This window comes from Saccopteryx leptura, chromosome 1, assembly GCF_036850995.1.
Source record: "Saccopteryx leptura isolate mSacLep1 chromosome 1, mSacLep1_pri_phased_curated, whole genome shotgun sequence".
NCBI classification, from domain to species: domain Eukaryota; kingdom Metazoa; phylum Chordata; class Mammalia; order Chiroptera; family Emballonuridae; genus Saccopteryx; species Saccopteryx leptura.
The window spans coordinates 258,756,537-258,776,096 of record NC_089503.1 but is presented as its reverse complement, the minus strand read 5'-3'; the positions used below and the strand labels follow the sequence as shown (position 1 = coordinate 258,776,096).

General features: G+C 46.0%; 1 protein-coding gene across 1 annotated transcript in view; it reads right to left on the bottom strand.

The window, feature by feature from the left end:
• Positions 1-13,330, bottom strand: part of SIN3B (SIN3 transcription regulator family member B) — a 43,488-nt gene extending 30,158 nt beyond the window's left edge. Inside the window, exons 1-4 of the mRNA XM_066349111.1 lie at positions 13,192-13,330; positions 12,815-12,921; positions 11,106-11,259; positions 1,678-1,878 (exon numbers count right to left, since the gene is read on the bottom strand). Coding sequence (XP_066205208.1) covers positions 1,678-1,878; positions 11,106-11,259; positions 12,815-12,921; positions 13,192-13,323 — 594 coding nt within the window. The 5' untranslated portion in view covers positions 13,324-13,330. The remainder of the gene's footprint in view (positions 1-1,677; positions 1,879-11,105; positions 11,260-12,814; positions 12,922-13,191) is intronic.
• Positions 13,331-19,560: the final 6,230 nt, after the last annotated feature.

The following is a 19,560-nucleotide window of genomic DNA, read 5'->3' as shown; positions in this document are numbered from 1 at the left end:
AGCAACCATTAACCCTGACATACCTTTTGCATTTCCCTTCTTTTCACCCCAGTCATCTTTAAGTTAATCCCACCTCTAGACTGAATTCCTGAGCAGCAGCAACTATTCATCTCTGTTGCCCCAGTACCTGCACAGGGCCCAATTGTATTCAGTAGAAATAAAGGAAGCTGTGTGGTCTAAACAATAACAAAGTCATCTTATAAAGAGTTTCCCCTTAGGTTCTTTTTTTTTTTTTTTTTTTTTTTTTTTTTTTTTCCGAGGTGAGAAGCAGAGGGAGGCAGACAGACTCCCACATGCTCCTGATTGGGATCCCACTGGCATGCCCACCATGGGGTGATGCTCAGTGCCTCTGGGGCATTGCTCCACTGCAATCAGAACCATTTTAGCACCTGAGGCTGAAGCCATGGAGCCATCTTCAGTGCCCAGGCCAACTTTGCTCCAATGGAGCCTTGGCTGCGGGAGGGGAAGAGAGAGACAGAGAGGAAGGAGAGGGGGAGGAGTGGAGAAGCAGATGGGCACTTCTCCTGTGTGCCCTGGCTGGGAATCAAACCTGAGACTCCTGCACGCCAGGCCGACGCTCTACCACTGAGCCAACCGGCCAGCGCTCCCCTCAGGTTCTTTTTTAATCCCTCTGAGGCATGTTTCCCTGGGTGAAGAGCTGCCTCAAGGAGTAAATTAAAATCAAAACCAAACAGAAATCCAACAGATACTTGTACACTCATGTTCACAGCAGGCAAAACATGAAAGCAACCCAAGTGTCCATCAACAGATGAATGGATAAACAAAATGTGGTCCATCCACAATTCAGCCTTAAAAAGGAAATTCTGCCTGACCAGGTGGTGGTGCAGTGGATAGAGCATTGGACTGGGATGCGGAGGACCCAGGTTCAAGACCCTGAGGTCGCCAGCTTGAGTGCGGGCTCATCTGGTTTGAGTAAAGCTCACCAACTTGAACCCAAGGTTGCTGGCTCGAGCGAGGGGTTACTCGGTCTGCTGAAGGCCCACGGTCAAGGCACATATGAGATAGCAATCAATGAACAACTAAGTGTCCCAATGAAAAACTAATAATTGATGCTTCTCATCTCTCTCCATTCCTGTCTGTCTGTCCCTGGTCTATCCCTCTCTCTGACTCTCACTCTGTCTCTGTAAAAAAAAAAGGAAATTCTGAAAACTGCTATAATATGTGCTGAGTGAAATAAGCCAGTCAAAAAATGACAAATACTGTATAATACTGTATGGTCCTACTTATGTGAAGTCCTTAGAGGAGTCAAAAAATTCACTTAGAAAGCAGAACAGTGGGTGCCAGTGGCTGGGGGTGGGGGGCTAGTGTTTAATAGGAACAGAGTTTCAGTTGTGCAAGAGGAGTTTTGGAGACAGATAGTGAAGATGTGGCTGCGCAACAAAGTGAATATAGTTAACACCACTGAACCGGACACTTAAAAATGGTTAAAATATTAAGTTTTCCATTATCTATATTTTACCAGGGTAAAAAATTAATGTGCGTGCGCGCGCGCGCGCGCGCACACACACACACACACACAAAGCGCTTATAAGAATTTTTAAAATCCTGCCCCAAAGCTTGTCAGATTTTTATAGGATTCATGATTCAGACAAGAAAAATGCTTCCAATGTATTCTGACACTAGATGATGCCAAGAAGAGCCACAGAGGCCTCTTACCTGGTAAGTGTGCAGTATCTCCAGGAATGACCTGTAGATCTCAGGGTGGTCCAGAAAGCGGGTCTTTATCTTATTCACATAGCTGATGGCATTGTTGAATTCCACAGAATCTGACTCCAAGGGCACCTGGGGTTTGTCCCCCTTGTACAGCAGCTGTTGTTTGAAGTTCTCAGCACAGTCACTGTGGTTGTGCGAATTCTCCTGACAACACGACAGTGAGTTACTGTCAGCCCAATACCAGGAACAATTTGTGACAAACGCCAGACCAAGCCACTATCTGTATGAAAACAGGCAAAACCTAGCACAGAGCCAAGTGTTTCAATTAGATGCAGAAAAATATTACTTCTGGGGGCCTGGAGGTAGGAATGCAGCTGGGGGGACCCACAGAACAAGCAGACGGCTCTTGGTGGGTCTGTGCACTCGTGGGTAAGTCTCATGAATTTGCCTCTGCCTGATCCTTCCCAAATAATTTAGAGAACACAAAGGTTTGAGAAACACTCTACCCCAGAAAAATGAGCATTTGTGAGAAATGTACAAAATGTGGATTGTTTAATCTGTTTTGAAGTGGCATTTTGGTCTCTTTATAAAAGAAGCCTTCCCACAATTTTGCCACCCAACTTCAGCAAGATTGTTTTCTGTTGTAAAAGCACCCGCTCTCAGCAGGTATAAAACTGAAAACCCACAGGCGAGGCAGGCCCACAGTTCAGGCTGCCCAGACCTGGGGAGTTTTGGTGATAAGCCCAGGGCAAGTCACCTGAGAAAAGAGGGGCCCTAACACCTCAAGTATGACCTTCATTCATCTGTAGGCTTTTGCATCAATACAAATAAACACACACATACCTGTCCCCTGTGCACTCAGAATCCTAATTCTTGTTGGGACAAGTTACATCCCCAAAATAACATTTGTTTCTGAACTGGAATTTTGCATGTGCTTCTGATGACAGCCTCCCTCTGCCACTGACACCAGCTGGGCCATCAGTGACCATGGCATCCCACAGATCCCCAAAAAGCAGGGGCTGGTACTCAGGCAGTCTTCCAGAACCATCCTGTGCCAAATCAAAATGACCCTGTCTCCAAGTGCTCTGAGCCTCTTTCTTGCTGTTCTTCTACAAGTAACACATTGTACTTATTTTGTTGTCTGTCTACCCTGACCAGATTGCAAACACCATGAGGACAGAGATTCTACTTTGTCCAAAACTGTATCCCCAGTGCCTGGAACAGAGCTTGGGACACAGCTGGCTTCCTCCACTGCCGGGGAATGATCTGATGAACAGGTGAAGGAACCACTTGAGCTTACTGTTTCCATCACCCAGGCACCCAGAACCCCTCTGCACTAACTGCTGACCAAAAGGCTCTGGTGAAACAGGGACTGCTGGGCACACTGGCTATCACTGGGTGGGTGTACGAATCTGCTGGGGACACCATAACAAAATACCACAGACTGGGCAGCTTCAACCACAGACACTTATTTTCTCACAGTTCTGGAAACTAGAAATTCCGGAGGCTGGTTTCTCCTGAGGCCTCTTGGCTCACAGAGAGCCCCCTTTCCATAGTGTCCTCACAGGGTTGTCTCTCTGTGTGTACATCCTTGGGTTTATGTATCCAAATTTCCTCAGGACACCAGTCAGACTGGATTACGGGTCACACTAAAGACCTTATTCTACCTGAATTACCTCTGTAAAAACCCTAACTCCAAATATAGTCACATTCTAACATACTGAAGGTTAGGACTTCAATGTAAGAATTTGGGGTGGGGTGAAGAGATATAATTCAGCCCATAACAGCAGGTGTAAAAGCAACTCAAGAAAGTCTGAGCTGAGGAAAACAGAGACACTAGACATCTAGATCAGTCACAATTCTAAATGCCATTTCTCCCTGGCAGTGGAATTAATTCTAAGACATTCTGGGGACACTCTTGCTGGTTAGCCATGTGATGGAAGAGGTAGAAGAAGCAGTCTTGGGGGAAGGGTTTGCCTCAGAGGCAGCTGTGCACTCACCAAAGTTCCCCACCACTCTGAGGGGGCATTTTCAAGCACCAAACCCATATGCCCATTCCAACCCCCTGGAGTAAGTTACTGTGACATGACTGAGAACTATCCCTAGAGACCATGACTCTACAAAATGGGCCAGAGTGTAATGGTGCAGCAGCTAAAGCAGACAGTCTGGTGTTTCTTTAATAAGTTAAACATAGTTACATGTGACCCAGTAATCCCACTCCCACTTATCATTCCAAAAGAACTGAAAGCAGGTATTCAAACAAATCCTTGAATATGCATATTCAAAGTGGCACTAGTCAAAATCACCAATAGGTGGAAACAACCCAACTGTCCATCAGCTGATAAAGGAGCAAAACATGGTCTATCCATTCACTGGAATATTATTCAGCCATTAAAAAGGAAGTCCTGGGTTTGATTCCCAGCCAGAGCACACAGGAGAAGTGCCCATCTGCTTCTCCACTCTTCCCCATCTCCTTTCTCTCTTATCTTTCTCTTCCCCTCCTACAGCCAAGGCTCCCCTGGAGCAAAGTTGGCCCGGGTGCTGAGGATGGCTCCATGGCCTCTACCTCAGAGGCTAGAAGGGCTCCAGTTGCAGTGGAGCAAGGCCCCAGATGGGCAGAGCATTGCCCCTAGTTGGCATACCGGGTGGATCCTGGTCAGGCGCATGCAGGAGTCTGTCTCTCTGCCTCCCCGCTTCTCTCGTCAGAAAAATTTTAAAAATAAAAATAAATAATTAAAAATAAAAAAGGAATGATGCTCTGATTCATGGAAGCTCTAATACAACATGAATGAACCTTGAAAACTCCATGATGAGTGAAGCAGCCAGACACAAAAGGTTATACAGTGTATGATCCCATTTACATGAAATATCTCAAACAGGCAAATCTAGAGACAGAAAAGCAGATTAGTGGTTGCATAGGGAGAATTGGGAGGCACAGTATCATTTTGGGGTGACAGAAATGTTCAGGAATTGGTGGCAGTTGCACAATATTTTAAATATACTAAAAACCACTGGGCACTTCAAAATGGTTACAATGATGAATTTTGTTCTGTAAATATTGCCACAATTAAAAAACATTTAAAAAATCTAATCTTTGGAAAATGTAAAAACCACTAGCCATACAAAAACAAGCTGTCTTTGGCCCATGGGTCAGTTTGCCATTTCCTGGTCTGAACCTTCTAGAACAACCCAGTCCTTTCTCAGCCTGCCCTGGCAAAGTTAGAAGTGCCTCCTAGACACGATGAGCCACTCCTCAGGCCGACCAGTCTATCTGAGCATCCGTACACAGCCCTACCTAGATATCATTGGGGAACAAATTTTTTTTTTTTTTCATTTTCTGTTGCGTGAGGTTTTAGAACTGTTTCTATATATTTACATCGCTGATTCCAAATATGAAATCCGTTTTTTGGTGCATGCTCTAGTTTTTATGCAATTTTAATTTCTTTTTGTTACAGTTAATGGCATGCACTGGTTTTTAAATTGGAGTTTAAGTGCAACGACTCTTGGATTGAACATAACCACAAGGCAATTAATGTTTTACAAACATCACTTTTACATAATTGTAGTTGTTTTTAAATGTAAAAAATTATTATCTGATAAAAACACCTTCTTATTTAGTTTTAAGATTGAATCATGGCTTCTTCGAGTAGGTGTAAATGTAAGAATAGTCCTGACACCTTCTGTTATATATATATGTGGCTGTTACACACTTCAACGTCAAAAGTGCAGTATTTCATCATTTGTGACACGTGCATATATTGCCTATTTTCAAGTTCCCCTTGGCGATCAAGACAAGAATTGGGCTCCTCATATTGTGTGTCATAATTGTGAGGAAATGCTTCGTGATTGGACAAAAGGAAAATGCAAAGGAATGCCTTTTGGTATTCCCATGGTTTGGCATGAACCTAAGGACCACAGCAGTGACTGTTATTTCTGTCTGATCCATACAAAGGGCATCAGCAAGAAAAAACGGCATATGATCACATATCCTAATATTCCTTCAGCAATACGACCTATCCCACACTCTGAGACACTCCTGGTTCCAGTTTACAATGGTTTTATTTCTTCTAAGGACGAAGAAAGTGAACATGGTGATCAAGTGTATTTTGATAAGATGCATGAGGAAATGGTTGTAGAATCTGAAGGGTCTTCTTCTAATGCCAAGCAGTCATTAACCCCTCAGCAGTTTAGCCAACCCAAATTGAATGACTTAGTAAGGATGACATAAAAATTGTCCTCGATGGCCCTGGCCGGTTGGCTCAGTGGTAGAGCGTCGGCCTGGCGTGCAGGGGACCCGGGTTCGATTCCCGGCCAGGGCACATAGGAGAGGCGCCCATCTGCTTCTCCACACCCCCCCTTCCTCTCTCTCTCTCTTCCCCTCCCGCAGCCGAGGCTCCATTGGAGCAGAGATGGCCCGGGCGCTGGGGATGGCTCCTTGGCTCTGCCCCAGGCGCTAGAGTGGCTCTGGTCGCGGCAGAGCGACGCCCCGGAGGGGCAGAACATCGCCCCCTGGTGGGCAGAGCGTCGCCCCCTGGTGGGCGTGCCGGGTGGATCCCGGTCGGGCGCATGCGGGAGTCTGTCTGACTGTCTCTCCCTGTTTCCAGCTTCAGAAAGAAAAAAAAAATTGTCCTCGACTTTCTGAAGTATGAGGGGCATAACTGGATCATTTGTGTGGATCTTAAAATTGTAAATTTCCTGTTAAGACAACAGAGAGGTTTCACGAAGTATCCTTGCTTTCTGTTTGTGGGACAGCCGAGCTCAGGAGAAATACTGGACACAGAAAGAGTGACTGAAACGTGAAGCTCTGGAAGTAGGGATGCAAAATATTGTGAATGAACCTGTAGTTAATCAAGACAGGATCATTTCCGCCCCCACTTCACATCAAACTTGGCTTAATGAAGCAGTTTGTTCAGGCTTTGAATAGAGAAAGTGAATGCTTTCAACATATTATTTCTGCTTTTCCTGCCTTGTCTTTCAAGAAGATAAAAGCAGGTGTATTTGATGGACCTCAGATTCGAACCCTCATACGTGACGAAGAATTTGCCAGGAAGATGGGTAAGGAGGAGCATGACAGTCTTTTGTGGCAGTTACAAAGAACTTCCTTGGCAATAAAAAAGCAGAAAACTATGAACTTCTGGTTCAAAGGATGCTGTTGGCTTTCCGTGACATTGGATGTAACATGAGCTAAAGTTAAGATTCACTTCCTGAACAGTCACCTTGATAAGTTTCCCAAAAATCTTGGAGCTGTTAGTGATGAGCAGGGAGAGTGCTTTCATCAAGATCTGAAGATGATGGAAGAGCATTATCAGGGGTGATGGGACACTAATATGATGAGCAGACTACTGCTGGAGCATCAAATGAGATTGTCCTCAACAAGTACACAAACGGAAGAGCTACAAACGCAAATTTTTGCCTGAATAGAATTTAAATAAGTTTTGCGCAAATTTTATGATTGTTTTAATACGTTCTATTTTGAAATTGTAGACAAATTCTGATGCAATCATATCTTTTAGTGTATTAGTGTATTTACTGCATTATATAAATTATTATATTTTCACAAAGATGATGCCCAAGAAGACATTCTATTTCATTATGTTAAATTAAATGTTGAAAATTTTACAGTAAGATGAAAACCTAAAATCTTGAATTGCAAAAAAAACTGTAGCTTACAGAGAAAAACTAATGTCAGATTTGAGATCAACACACTCAAATTAGGCAAGAACAAGTGTTTTTGTGGACGCAGCAAAAATTTTGATCCCCAGACTGTTCAAATATATGTTAAATAAAATGTATTTAACAGATGCTCATCAAACAGAGCAGCAGCACCCTACTCTTCCCTGGCCTTGCTCATCTCAGCAGGGGCCTCGACCTTTTCCCAGAGGCTCAGGCATCCAGGATCATCCTGGACTTTTCTCTTTCATTGATATACACCCCTGGTCCACATCACCATCCACTGTCTGGATCACAATGGACCCCGCCTTGGCCTCACAGAACTTCTCTGCCCCTCACTCCACAGGTGGCACAGTCAAACTGGCTTTTCCAGAACTCTCCAACTTCCCACACTCCTGGCTCTCTATCCCACCATCTACCCTTCATGTCCCAACCCCAACAGCTTCTTAGCTATTTCTCAAGCACATCCACTCATTCCTACCTCAGGCCTTTACCCCCACCACCAGGATGACCCCTCTCCCCCACCCCAGACACAGGCATGGCTCCAGTTGCCCTCCTCAGGCCCTAAACCTGCCATCTTTTGCTTACAGTGCTGAACTCCCTCACGTTACTTCATATCTGTCCATCTTTATCTCATGAGTTCCCGCAACTGTGCGAGAACCCCAACCCCAGGGCCTGATGCAGGAGATGGTCTACACTCACTCTGTGGGTGACTCAGGCACAGAGATAACCTACCAGGAACTGAATAAATTTTCAATGACCCTTCCCAGAGTAGACAGCAGGCCTTCTTTTGAATACAAGGGGGCCTCTTATCTTATAAGCTGTACCTAAAAGTTTATCTTTTGACTCTGTTCAAGCTGGCTATTGTCCCAGCCAAACATAAAAAGGTCAGCTCCCAGATGGCAGGGTCTGCCCTCAAGTGGACCCACTGACATCTAGCACCTCACTCTGCCAATATGTGCCCAAAGGGGTAAACAGCCATAACCAAGACAGACAAGGGTCTTGCCTGATCTGGAAGAGTCCCAGTTTTCCAGGAAAGGCAAATTAGCAAGAAACAGTGGATTTAAAACTTTTTCCCTGACTTTGCTATTTTGAAATATACAAAAAGGTGTGATGTAAAAATGACTTGGAGGTGGGAATGGGGGACTCTCCACAGAGATAACAACTGAAGCCAAGATGACCACATCCAAAATGGCACCGACTCAGGAGGCTGAGGTCTCAACAAGGGGACGTTCTTTCCACCATGGTCCCCTGGCCCTCCTTTGGCCATGCTTCCCTTGTCATGGTACATGTCTGTCAGCCTTCCCTTTTAGACTAGTGCTCTCAGCTGGGATGCTTCTGCCCCACAAACACCTGGCAATGTCTGGAGACATTTTTAAGCTGCCATACTGGAGGAGGGAGTGCTACTGTTATCACGTGGGTGAAGAAGAGATGCTGTTCCATGCCTTATGGTGCACAGGACGGCCCATGAGAAACTCCTCCAGCCCCAACAGTCATGGTGCCAAGTCTGAGAAACCCTGCATAAAGGGCTCCACAAACGCTAGGATACCTTTATTTCTCTTCCTCAGCATCTTAGAGCTATTCCTTCCTTGTCTATAGTTGACAGGATTCATGATGAGGTGAGAAATTAAAAGAACAAAGCTGTACTTCAAAACAGTAAAGCTGGAAAAATCAATTTAAAAGAAAAAAATCACAAGGGCAGGGGATGTATGGGGAGCCCTGTAAAGAGCTCCAGCTATTGGAGCCTCAAAGGACTCCAGGAAGCCAGGAAGGCATCTCATTAGTGCCTGACATTGAGGACTTTTGAGAAAGGAGGCTGAACACCCTGCTGGTCCTTAGCATTGACTGAGGCTGAGTGGGCTGGTGTGTTCCTAAATGCACCTCTCCAGCTGCAAGAGCAGGCACTGGATGTGCCTTCTTGCACCACAGCAAGACTATAAGCCCTGTTAAGTAGCTGTTAACTGAGTTCTCTCATATCTTTCTTCAAGTTAATGGACCTTTGTCACCTAAGCCAGCCAGGGGAGACAAGACTGGTCTGGTCTGTTATCTCTAGAAGAGCCCACTGTAGAGTATTCATTATAGCAGGGGCCTGTGGCTATCCCCCAGAGCAGAATGAGAAAGGCCATGTCCGCACAGGGAGCAGATCTTAGATTCTGCTCTTTCTCAGAAAGTGATGGCAATGACATCCAAGTTTATAGGGCACTTCAGAAGCACAAAGTGCTCCGTGCAAGCTGTTGCCAATGAGCTTGGTTTCCTCCCCTGACCGTGATGTTTCAAAGATTAATCCTGCCAATGCTTTAATGTCTGGAGGCATGAACTCCACATCTGGATCCTAGAACTCTATTCGCAAGTATTAAATAGAAGTTCTTTGGAATTCAGCAGTCCCAGACTTCCAAGTTGCCTTTTAAAATTGAGATGTGGACGCTGGCTGACTGGCTCAGTGGCAGAGTGTCAGCCCAGTGTGAAGATGTCCCAGGTTCAACTGCTGATCAGGGCACACAGGAGAAGCAACTATCTGCTTCTCCACTCCTCCCCCTCTCCTTCTCTCTCTCTCTTTCTCTCTCTTCCCCTTCTGCAGCCATGGCTCAGATGGTCCCAGGTGCTGAGGATAGGTCCATGGCTTCACCTCAGGTGCTAAAAATAGCTCAGTTGCCAAGCAATGGAGTAACATCCCCAGATGGGCAGAATATGGCCCAGTAGGGGGCTTGCTGGGTGGATCCCGGTTGGGAGCATGCGGGAGGCTGTCCCTCTGCTTCCCTAACTCTCACTTAATAATAATAACAAAAAGTGAGATGTATACTTCAGCTTTAATAAGACAACACCCTGAAAGTAGGGCTTGCCTTGCATAGGCCTCTCACCTTTCTACTTCCAAATCTGACACCTTCATTTGATAGGACACTCCTTCATCAGAGAATAAACCTGCAAAATGCTTCCTGCAATAGATTTTTTCCTTCCCCACTAAAACCCCTGGGGCAGAGATGCAGGAGGTTGAAAGAGTGGGTTCACTTAACCAGTGGTTCTCATCAGGGGTGATTTTACTCCCAGGAGACACCTGGCAATGCTTGGTGTTATTTTTGTCTCCACTGGGTGAGAGCCACTGGCTAGAGTCAGGGACACTACTAAACACCTCCCAATACTCTGGACACCCCCCATCTCCCAAAGCAAAACACTATACCTTAAATGGAAACAGGGCTGAGGTGGAAAAAAACTATAACAACCTTATAAAAGTAAAGCTCAAATAGGCCTTTGGACTGTAGAGAGAGAAGTCAGCAAGCTGTCACCAAAAGAGAAGAGACCAAAGCCACAAGCCTGAGCTGGGCCAGTGACCCTGCAGGCAATTATAAAAATGGCCATTCACACCACATCCCAACTGCTTCGTTTTGTAGGTGGCACCAAGGGTGATCAGAGCAACCACATGCCCAAGTATAAATGTGGCCTGCCTAGTGCACTCACAGGGAAGGCCTCAGGCTGAGACCTTGGCCCCCGAGGATGCAGTTATTTTGAATGGACATAAAACTGTTAGGAGAATGCCTCCCTGATTGATATGCACAAACATCCATTCCTGATTTAAACCCTCCAAACGGATCAATTTGGGCTACCTGTATAGGTGTTTTGATCTATTTTAACTTTTGCCAGGAACAATTAGCACATCTACAAAAAGACTGGATTGATACTGGGTTTTCAGCAATAGACATGACATACTGAAAATCGTGTGGGCCATGTTAAGGCCAAGGTTACTCAAACCCTGTACAGCAGCATACCTGGCTGAACAGAGGTGACTGTATGTTTAACTTGCCATTCTTGGGAATGTCGATTCTGTACCCAAGGGGAAGGAAAGCGTTGAATCCAACAATGAGGTCAGGATGTTCATGGAAGAGCTGTGAGACTCGTCGGATGACTCCAGGAGTATCGATACTAGAAAAAAGAACATGAATGTGCAAAAGCATCTAGGCGTAGAAATGAAAAGTGAAATCTACTCCAGCCTCCCATGACAGCGCCATGTAGCTAGCTTCTCACTGACAATGAAGTGCCCGAAAATGTGACTGGGGTAATTCTGCTGACAGTGATCTACTTCCACAGAAGCCAGCCTTGAGCTCCCTGTGCCCCTGGTGAGAAGAGAACAGTCACACAGCACAGCTTCCCAAGGCACTCCAAGCACATGTACTCAGTGCTGAAAATGTCAGGAGAGCAACTGTAAGTTGCAGGATGCCAAAGGCTTCTAAATGATGAGCTGAGATAAATTCCCTCATTTTATATAAATTAGGAATAAACTCTGACACAGGAGTCGATCCCAGCAACTGATCACAATGCATAAATACCAAAGGCCCTACAAATATGGGAATTGCTTAAGAATTCAAGGGGAGGGCCCTGGCTGGTTGGCTCAGCGGTAAAGCGTCGGCCTGGCGTGCGGGGGACCCGGGTTCGATTCCCGGCCAGGGCACATAGGAGAAGTGCCCATTTGCTTCTCCACCCCCCCCCCCTCCTTCCTCTCTGTCTCTCTCTTCCCCTCCCGCAGCCAAGGCTCCATTGGAGCAAAGATGGCCCGGGAGCTGGGGATGGTTCCTTGGCCTCTGCCCCAGGCGCTAGAGTGGCTCTGGTCTCGGCAGAGCATCGCCCCCTGGTGGGCAGAGCTTCGCCCCTGGTGGGCGCATGCGGGAGTCTGACTGTCTCTCCCCGTTTCCAGCTTCAGAAAAATACAAAAAAAAAAAAAAAAAAGAATTCAAGGGGAGGAATGGGGTCTCTCTCATGACTGTAGTCAGGGACAAGGCCTTAGAATTGCACTTGTAGAAGGAAACCAGGCCAGCCTGTTATATTTCCTCAGAGGGAGAAGCAGCATGGTGGGGATGTGAGAGTCTAGAACTAAGAGTAGAGGACCCAAGTTCTAGTCCTGACTCGGTCCCCTAAACCACATTAAGCCACCTATCACAGAAAGGCATGATTGTGAGGTCCCCTATGGATTGCTAATCCTCAATTCTGTGCCTACACAAACACCTAATGTGTTTTATATGCCTTCTAAAATGCCAGGTCCCTAAGCATTTTATGTGGGTAACTTCCTAGCAGGCCTGGCTAGGGTGAGGTGAATGAGGACAGTGAGGCACTCACCTTGGGGACAAGACATAAGGGAGAGAGGGGTGCCAAAACATTCAACAATCAAGATAACATTTTAATGCAGTGCTTTGAAAAATAATTTTTAAAAGTCTTTAATGGACAAAATTCATATAAAAGTCAACATTTTGAAGAAAGACTCTTGGCTTGTCAGACTAGCCTCTCTCACCTCATCCCCGCATCTGCCCTCCTTCCAGGAATCCCCATAAACACCTCCACAAGGGGGACGCTACATTCGCTTTTTTAGACGGAGGAACTGAAGCTCCCAGAGATTCGACGGCCTGGGCAAGGTCATGCAGCTGGGGGGCTCCCACCTCGCTCAGCCCGAAGGCGGCCCCCCGGAAGGAGAGGAGCCCCACGGTACCTTTGGCTTTTGAACTCCTTCATAATTTCCAGGAAGCCGTTGTAAGTGGCAGGATCGCTGCCGAAGCGGATTTTCACCTGGTCCAGGTAGGTGAGGGCGTCCTCCACCTGAGGGGCAGGGGAGAGGGAGGATCTCGATGGGCCGGGGTCACCGGTCAACGGAGGGAACTGGGGTAGGGGGTCTCTGGCGGGGATGGGGAAGGGCCGGCCTCCGACAGGGCCGAGGTGAGAGGTGAGAGATCGGAGGTCGGGGGTCTGAGGTCGGGGCCGCACGGAGGAGAGTCTGAGGTGGGGGGCCAGGCGGGGCCCGGGTTGGGGGCGCAGAACTGTGGGGATCGGATGACACGGTCCCCGAAGGAGGGTTGGGGCGCCACTCACGTGCACCGGCAGCTTCTCGTGGCCCGCGGAGCCCGAGCGACCCCACCGGGGGCCGCTCATTCCCCGGCCCGCGAAGCCTCCGCCACCGCCACCGCCACCGCCACCGCCGCCACCGATGCCAGCGTGCGCCATGTTGGAAGTCAAGCCGCCGTCTGCCCCGCCCCCGCCCACAGGTAGGACGCGCATGCGCTGGCTCCGCCCTGGGGGCGTGGCCTGGTGATGTCTGCGACAGGGATCCTCCTTGAGGGCCTGTAGTTTATCTCTCACGCTGCAACTGAAATACTGAGTACTGTAATACCTTTTATAGTACAGAGATGGATAAGCCAATCCCTGCCGCCTTATTGCCCTACTTAGCAAGCAAGTTCAGAATGGTTTTAACATTTTGTAAAAATTGGAAGAAATCCAAAAGAGAAGACTATTGGTGACACGTGAAAATTCTGAAATTAAAATTACGTGTCTGACGTGCAGCCCCATGTTCATCGCAGCATTGTTCATGGTGGCCAAGACATGGAAGCAACCAAAAAGCCCTTCAATAGATGATTCGATAAAGAAGATGTGGTACCTATACTATGGAATACTACTCAGCCATAAGAAATGATGACATAGGATCATTTACAACAACATGGATGGACCTTGATAACATTATACTGAGTGAAATAAGTAAATCAGAAAAAAACTAAGAACTATATGATTTCATACATAGGTGGGACACAAAAATGAGACTCAGGGACATGGGACAAGAGTGTGGTGGTTACCAGGGGGAGGAGGAGGGAGGGGGAGGGAGTAGAGGGAGGGGTGTGGGGAGGAGAGGGGCACAAAGAAAACCAGATAGAAGGTAATGGAAGACAATTTGACTTTGGGTGATGGGTATACAACATAATCAAATGTCAAAATAACCTGGAGATGTTTTCTCTGAATCTATGTACCCTAATTAATCAATATCACTCCATTAAAAATAATAAAATAATTTCGGTGTCTGTAAAATAAAGTTTTATTGAAACACCCACACTTTCCATCATCTCTGGCTGCTTTTGTGCTACAACAGCAGGGTGAGTAGGTGAAATCCTGAGGTCTGCAGAGCCTGATGTATTAATTAAAAAAGATGTTGGCTTTCCAGGGTTGTTGTGACTTTTAACATAGTCTGTCTCCTCCTACTTTCACTTTCCTAGTCTTGATCCCATCGTTTCCCCCCTGGACCAGTTCAGGAGACACTTAACCATTTTTTCCAGCCCTGGTGCTATCAAGAACTGGAATCATTCCACAGCTGCTTCCAAACCAACAAAGCCTTCCTGTTTTTTGTGAGTTGAAATTTAAGCATCTACATGCAGCATTGAAGGCCATCAGAATCTAGCCCTTACAAACCTTTTCTTGCAGAATTTTACACCAGCCCCTCTATCTGTGCAGAACCTCCTGCCAATGCCTGTCCAGTGTGGCTGCTTCATGGCCCCATGCATTGGCCCATTCATTTTTCTTGCTAGAAGCTCTGTTCTATCTCTTCGTTACACAGAAAACACCTATGCATCATTCAAAGCACAAGCACAACCCAAATGGCCCTTCCTCTGCCCTTCCACAGTCCCTTCTACATCATCTTTTTTTTTTTTTATGGGAGACAGAGACAGAAAGATGGAGAGAGGGACAGATAAGGACAGACAGACAGAAAGGGAGGGGGATGAAAAGCATCAATTCTTTGTTTTGGCACCTTAGTTTTTCATTGATTGCTTTCTCATATGTGCCATGACCAGGGGCTACAGGCAAGCCAGTGACCTCTTGCTCAAACCAATGACCTTGGGCTTCAAGACAGTGACCTTTGGGCTTAAGGCAGCAACATTGGGGTCATGTTTATGATCCCACTTTCAAGCCAGCGACTTCGCACTCAAGCTGGTGAGCCTGCGCTCAAGCCAGTGACCTCAAGGTTTCAAACCTGGGTCCTCAGCATCCCAGGCTGATGCTTTATCCATTGGTCTATCTGCAGGCGGTAGCCTGCACCACTGCCTGGTCAGGCTATACATCATCTTTTCGTGCTTCATCACAAATTCCTGACACAGAGCCACATCAGTGAGCATTTATCAAATGAATGAACATACTTTCAATGACCAAATAAACATTTCTTTCTATATGTGAAGAGGTACGGGAAAGCTAAGAATACACTGGCAATGAGTGCATCATTTACCAGGCACTATGTGAGGTGTCAGGAATAGAATAGTGAACAAAACTGGCAAGGCTTTTACTCCCCTAGAGCTTTTAGTTTTTCAAGAAGGATAGGAATCAAATAATCACACACACACACAAATGAAAAGTTTCAACTATTACAGATACTCCAAAGAGAAGGTACAAATGTGACCATTACTATCTTCCAGTTACTATGGCTGTGTAACAAACCACCCCAAGAGTTAAAGACTTAGAATGACAACATTTATTTTGTTCTCCAATATGCAATTTTGGCTTGGCAGAAATGGCTCATCCACAGCCCCTGGGTGTCAGATGGGTAGCTGGGAGGCTGGAGCTGGAATCCTCTAACAGTTTCTCATTCACCTGTTCTGCTGCTGTAGGCTGAGACCTGCATTGGGGCTGCTGCCAGGAACACCTACATGTTACCTCTGCATGTAGCCAGAGCTCTCACACATGGCAGCTGGGTTCCAAGAACAATCCTTCTATGAGACAAGTGACTGAGCCAGGTGGAAGCCATATATCGCTTTTTCTGATCCAGCCTCTCAAGTCACACAGAATAATTTCCATTGCAGTTTTTTTCATAGTGCCCATGACAAAGTCCCTCCCAAAGTCAAGAAAAGGGCACACAGATTCCAGAAGCTGGGGAGTGGCCAGGGTCTGGAATAGCATGGGGGACAGAAAATATTGCCATGACCATTTGGGGAAAATATCCCCTGCCACCGTGGGGACTTAACCCAGTCTAGTAGGGGATGAAGAAGGGTTCCCAGAGGAAGTGGCATGCTAGCTGAGTTCTGAAGGATGTATAGGCATTTACGAGGAAGGTTAGGGGAACAGCTGTGCAAAGGGCCTGCAATGGGAAGGAATTTGACACATTTAAACTAAAAAAATAAAAAGAAAAATACTAGCATTTGGGGGCTGCAGGATAACTGTTGAGAAGCCAGAGAGAGCAGACTAGTTATCCTGATGAGATGAGTTAAGAATTTTGGTCTTGGCATTTCACGCTGGTAGAAATTGCGCATAGATTTTACTCAAGGAGGTGCCTGGGCAGCTTTAAATTTGGAAGCGAATTTCTCTGACTGTTCCGCAGGGAAGTGATTGGAGGGATCCAGGGGTGAGTGCAGGGAGGCTGTTTCATACTTCAGGCAAAGGACGGTGGTGAGTTAGGATGGGAATGGTGAAGGTAAAGAGGAGGGATGGAAGGGAGCAATATTTAGAAGTAAAACAGAGAGGATAAGGTGCTGGGTGGAAGTTGGTGTGAGGACAAATGAAGCAATGAGGATTCATGACTCCCAGCCTAGAAAAGAATTCTGCAGTTTCGTTGCATTCCTGTTAGAACAGCAGCGAAGGCAGATTGAGGCCACCAGATGTCTGGACAGTCCTTTTCACACCTATGCCATCTGGCAATCTATTAGTCACTGTCCTGGAGAACCAACAGCATGTGTAGGTTTCTGACACGCCAACAGAGTTCTCTCACACAACACTCCCTGTCTCCAAGGAGTGTGATTCTATTCAAATTTTAAACATCACTTTTAGTTTTTCATTCTTTTCATAGATCTCATAAGGTCAGAGGAAGCCCTCACTCATTTGGAGAACAGGCAAACCTCAGGCCAATTCCACCCTAAGGGTGTGTGTGTGTGTTTGTGCATGCATACATCCATCAGAACTCAGCTAGAATGTCACCTCCTCTAAGAAGCCTTCCTCAATCCCTGCTAGACTAGGGTTAGTGCCCTGGGCAGCAGGAGGCATATTTCCATAATGGTCAAAGCAATATTTCCTGTCCCCACTGCTGTTCCAGAACCTATATGTGAATGTTTATGTATATGTGTCAACATGTGGACAATGATCCACATACATCTTGTCATTTTCATTTTTATAAAGCATAAAACATTTGACCCTGGCTAGTTGGCTCAGTGGTAGAGTGTCAGCCCAACATGTGGATGTTCCAGGCTCGATTTCCAGTCAGGGCACACAGAAACAACCATCTTCTTCTCCACCACTCCCCTTCCTCCTTCTCTCTCTTCCTCTTTCTCTCTCTCTCCCTCCCCTCTCACAGCCATGGCTCAATTGGTTTGAGTGCATCGGCCTGGGAGCTGAGGGAGGCTCTGTAGAACCTCTGCCTCAGGTTCCAAAGATAGCTCGGTCTCAGCATGGCCCCAGGTGGACAGAGCATCGGCCTCAGATGGGGTTTGCCAGATGGATCCCGGTCAGGGCTCATGTCAGAATCTATCTCCCTTCCTCTCACTTGGAAAAAGAAGAAAAAAAGAAAGCATAAAATGTTTGTAAGCTAAATCTTTTTTCTTTACTATTGTCATCTACACCAATTAAGTTGAAAATATTAGAGTCGACAGTTTAGATAGAGCAGCTTTGGAACACAAATTTCTATACCATTTGTCAAATTTAACATTAAGGTAAGATTCTTAAGTAGGTCTTTTGTTGGACAGTATTTTGGCAAGGTTAAGAAGAGAAGATCAAAAGATTCTGTTTTAATCTAGGTCTTCCCAGGTGGCAGACTTTATGACCAAAATCTCTAAAGTCCAGAATCATGTGTTGTGGCAGAATTTCAAAATGGACACTGAGATTCTCAGTCCTGGTGTGTGTGCACTGTCTAATCTCCCATCCTGAAGTTTGGGTAGGACCTGGGAGTATAATACATGCCATTCCTGCAATTAGGTTAGACTACATGGCAAAAGTGAAGAGATTTTGCAGGTGTATTTACAGTCCCAAATGAGTTGATGGTGAGTTCATCGGAAGGAATATTATTCTGGGTGGGTCTGACCTAATCAGGGAACCCTTTAAAAGACAGTCTAGAGGTCAGAGTCTTTAAGCAGCAAACAGATGTAATCTTGCTGGCCTTGAAGGAGGAACCTGCTTTGTTATGAACTGCCTAGAAAGAGAGGTAGCCTCTAGGAGCTGAGGTCCCATGTCTTACAGCTACAAAAAGCTCAAGCCTTCCAACAACCTGAATGAGTATGGAAGAGAGCTCTGGCCTCTCAATGATTTCCCAGTCCAGCTGACATCTTGTGGAGACCTGTACAGAGAAATCAGCCATGATGTGCCTGGATTCCTGACCACAGAAACTGTGAGATAATAAATGGTTGTTATTTTCAGTTGCCAAATTTGTGGTAATTGGTTACACAGCTATAGGTAACTAATATACCTATGAGGTAGCCTTGTCAAAATGTTTACCCCTGGCCCTGGCCGGTTGGCTCAGCGGTAGTGTCAGCCTGGTGTGTGGAAGTCCCAGATTCGATTCCCAGTCAGGGCACACAGGAGAAGCGACCATCTGCTTCTCCACCCCTCCCCCTTCTCTCTCTCTCTTTCTCTCTCTTTTCTCCTCCCACAGCCATGGCTCAAATGGTTCAAGCAAGTTGGCCCCAGGCACTGAGTATGGCTCCATGGCCTCACTTCAGGCACTGAAATAGCTTCGTTGCCGAGCAATGAAGCAGGAGCCCCAGATGGGCAGAGCATCCCCCTATAGGGGGATTGTCTGGTGGATCCCAGTCAGGATGCATGCGGGAGTCTGTCTCTCTGCCTCCCTGACTCTCACTTAACATTAAAAAAAAGTTTACCCTGTGATAATGATAAGTTGTCACCAATATACCACTCTGGTGTGGGATGTTGATGATGGGGGAAATTATGCATTTGTGGGGGTGGGGCATATAGGAAATCTCTGTACCTTCCAATCAATTTTGCTGTGAATCTAAAACTGCTCTAAAATATAAAATCTATTTTAAAAATGTTTACCCTGAATCTAATCAAGCCTTAAGTCCAAGCTTGACATACTTTTCTGAAAAGGGCCAAAGGCAGTGGTGGAATTCAGCTGGTTTGCACTGATATGGCATAACCGGTACCTAATTTTTTTGTTGAGTTCGGCGAACCAGTTATTAAAATGGCACTTGTAATCAGAGTTCTCTTTAAGGTGGGTGCCTGGGTAGCCGCCCAATGTGGAAATCACAAATTACACTCCTTACTCATTTTTAACATTCATCTGTGCAACAGTGTATTCTAAGCACCCATAGTAATGTTCATTCTGTCCATAGGTGAAAAAAAATTGCAAGTGAGGATGCCAATCAAGGAGCAATATGGAAATATCTTAAATAACAGTTTTATTGTTTTTTGTCAGGTATTATTTAATATTTTTTCATTAATATTTTAAAACTCTTTCTTATACCATAAGTAGTTTTGTGTACTTCTTTTATT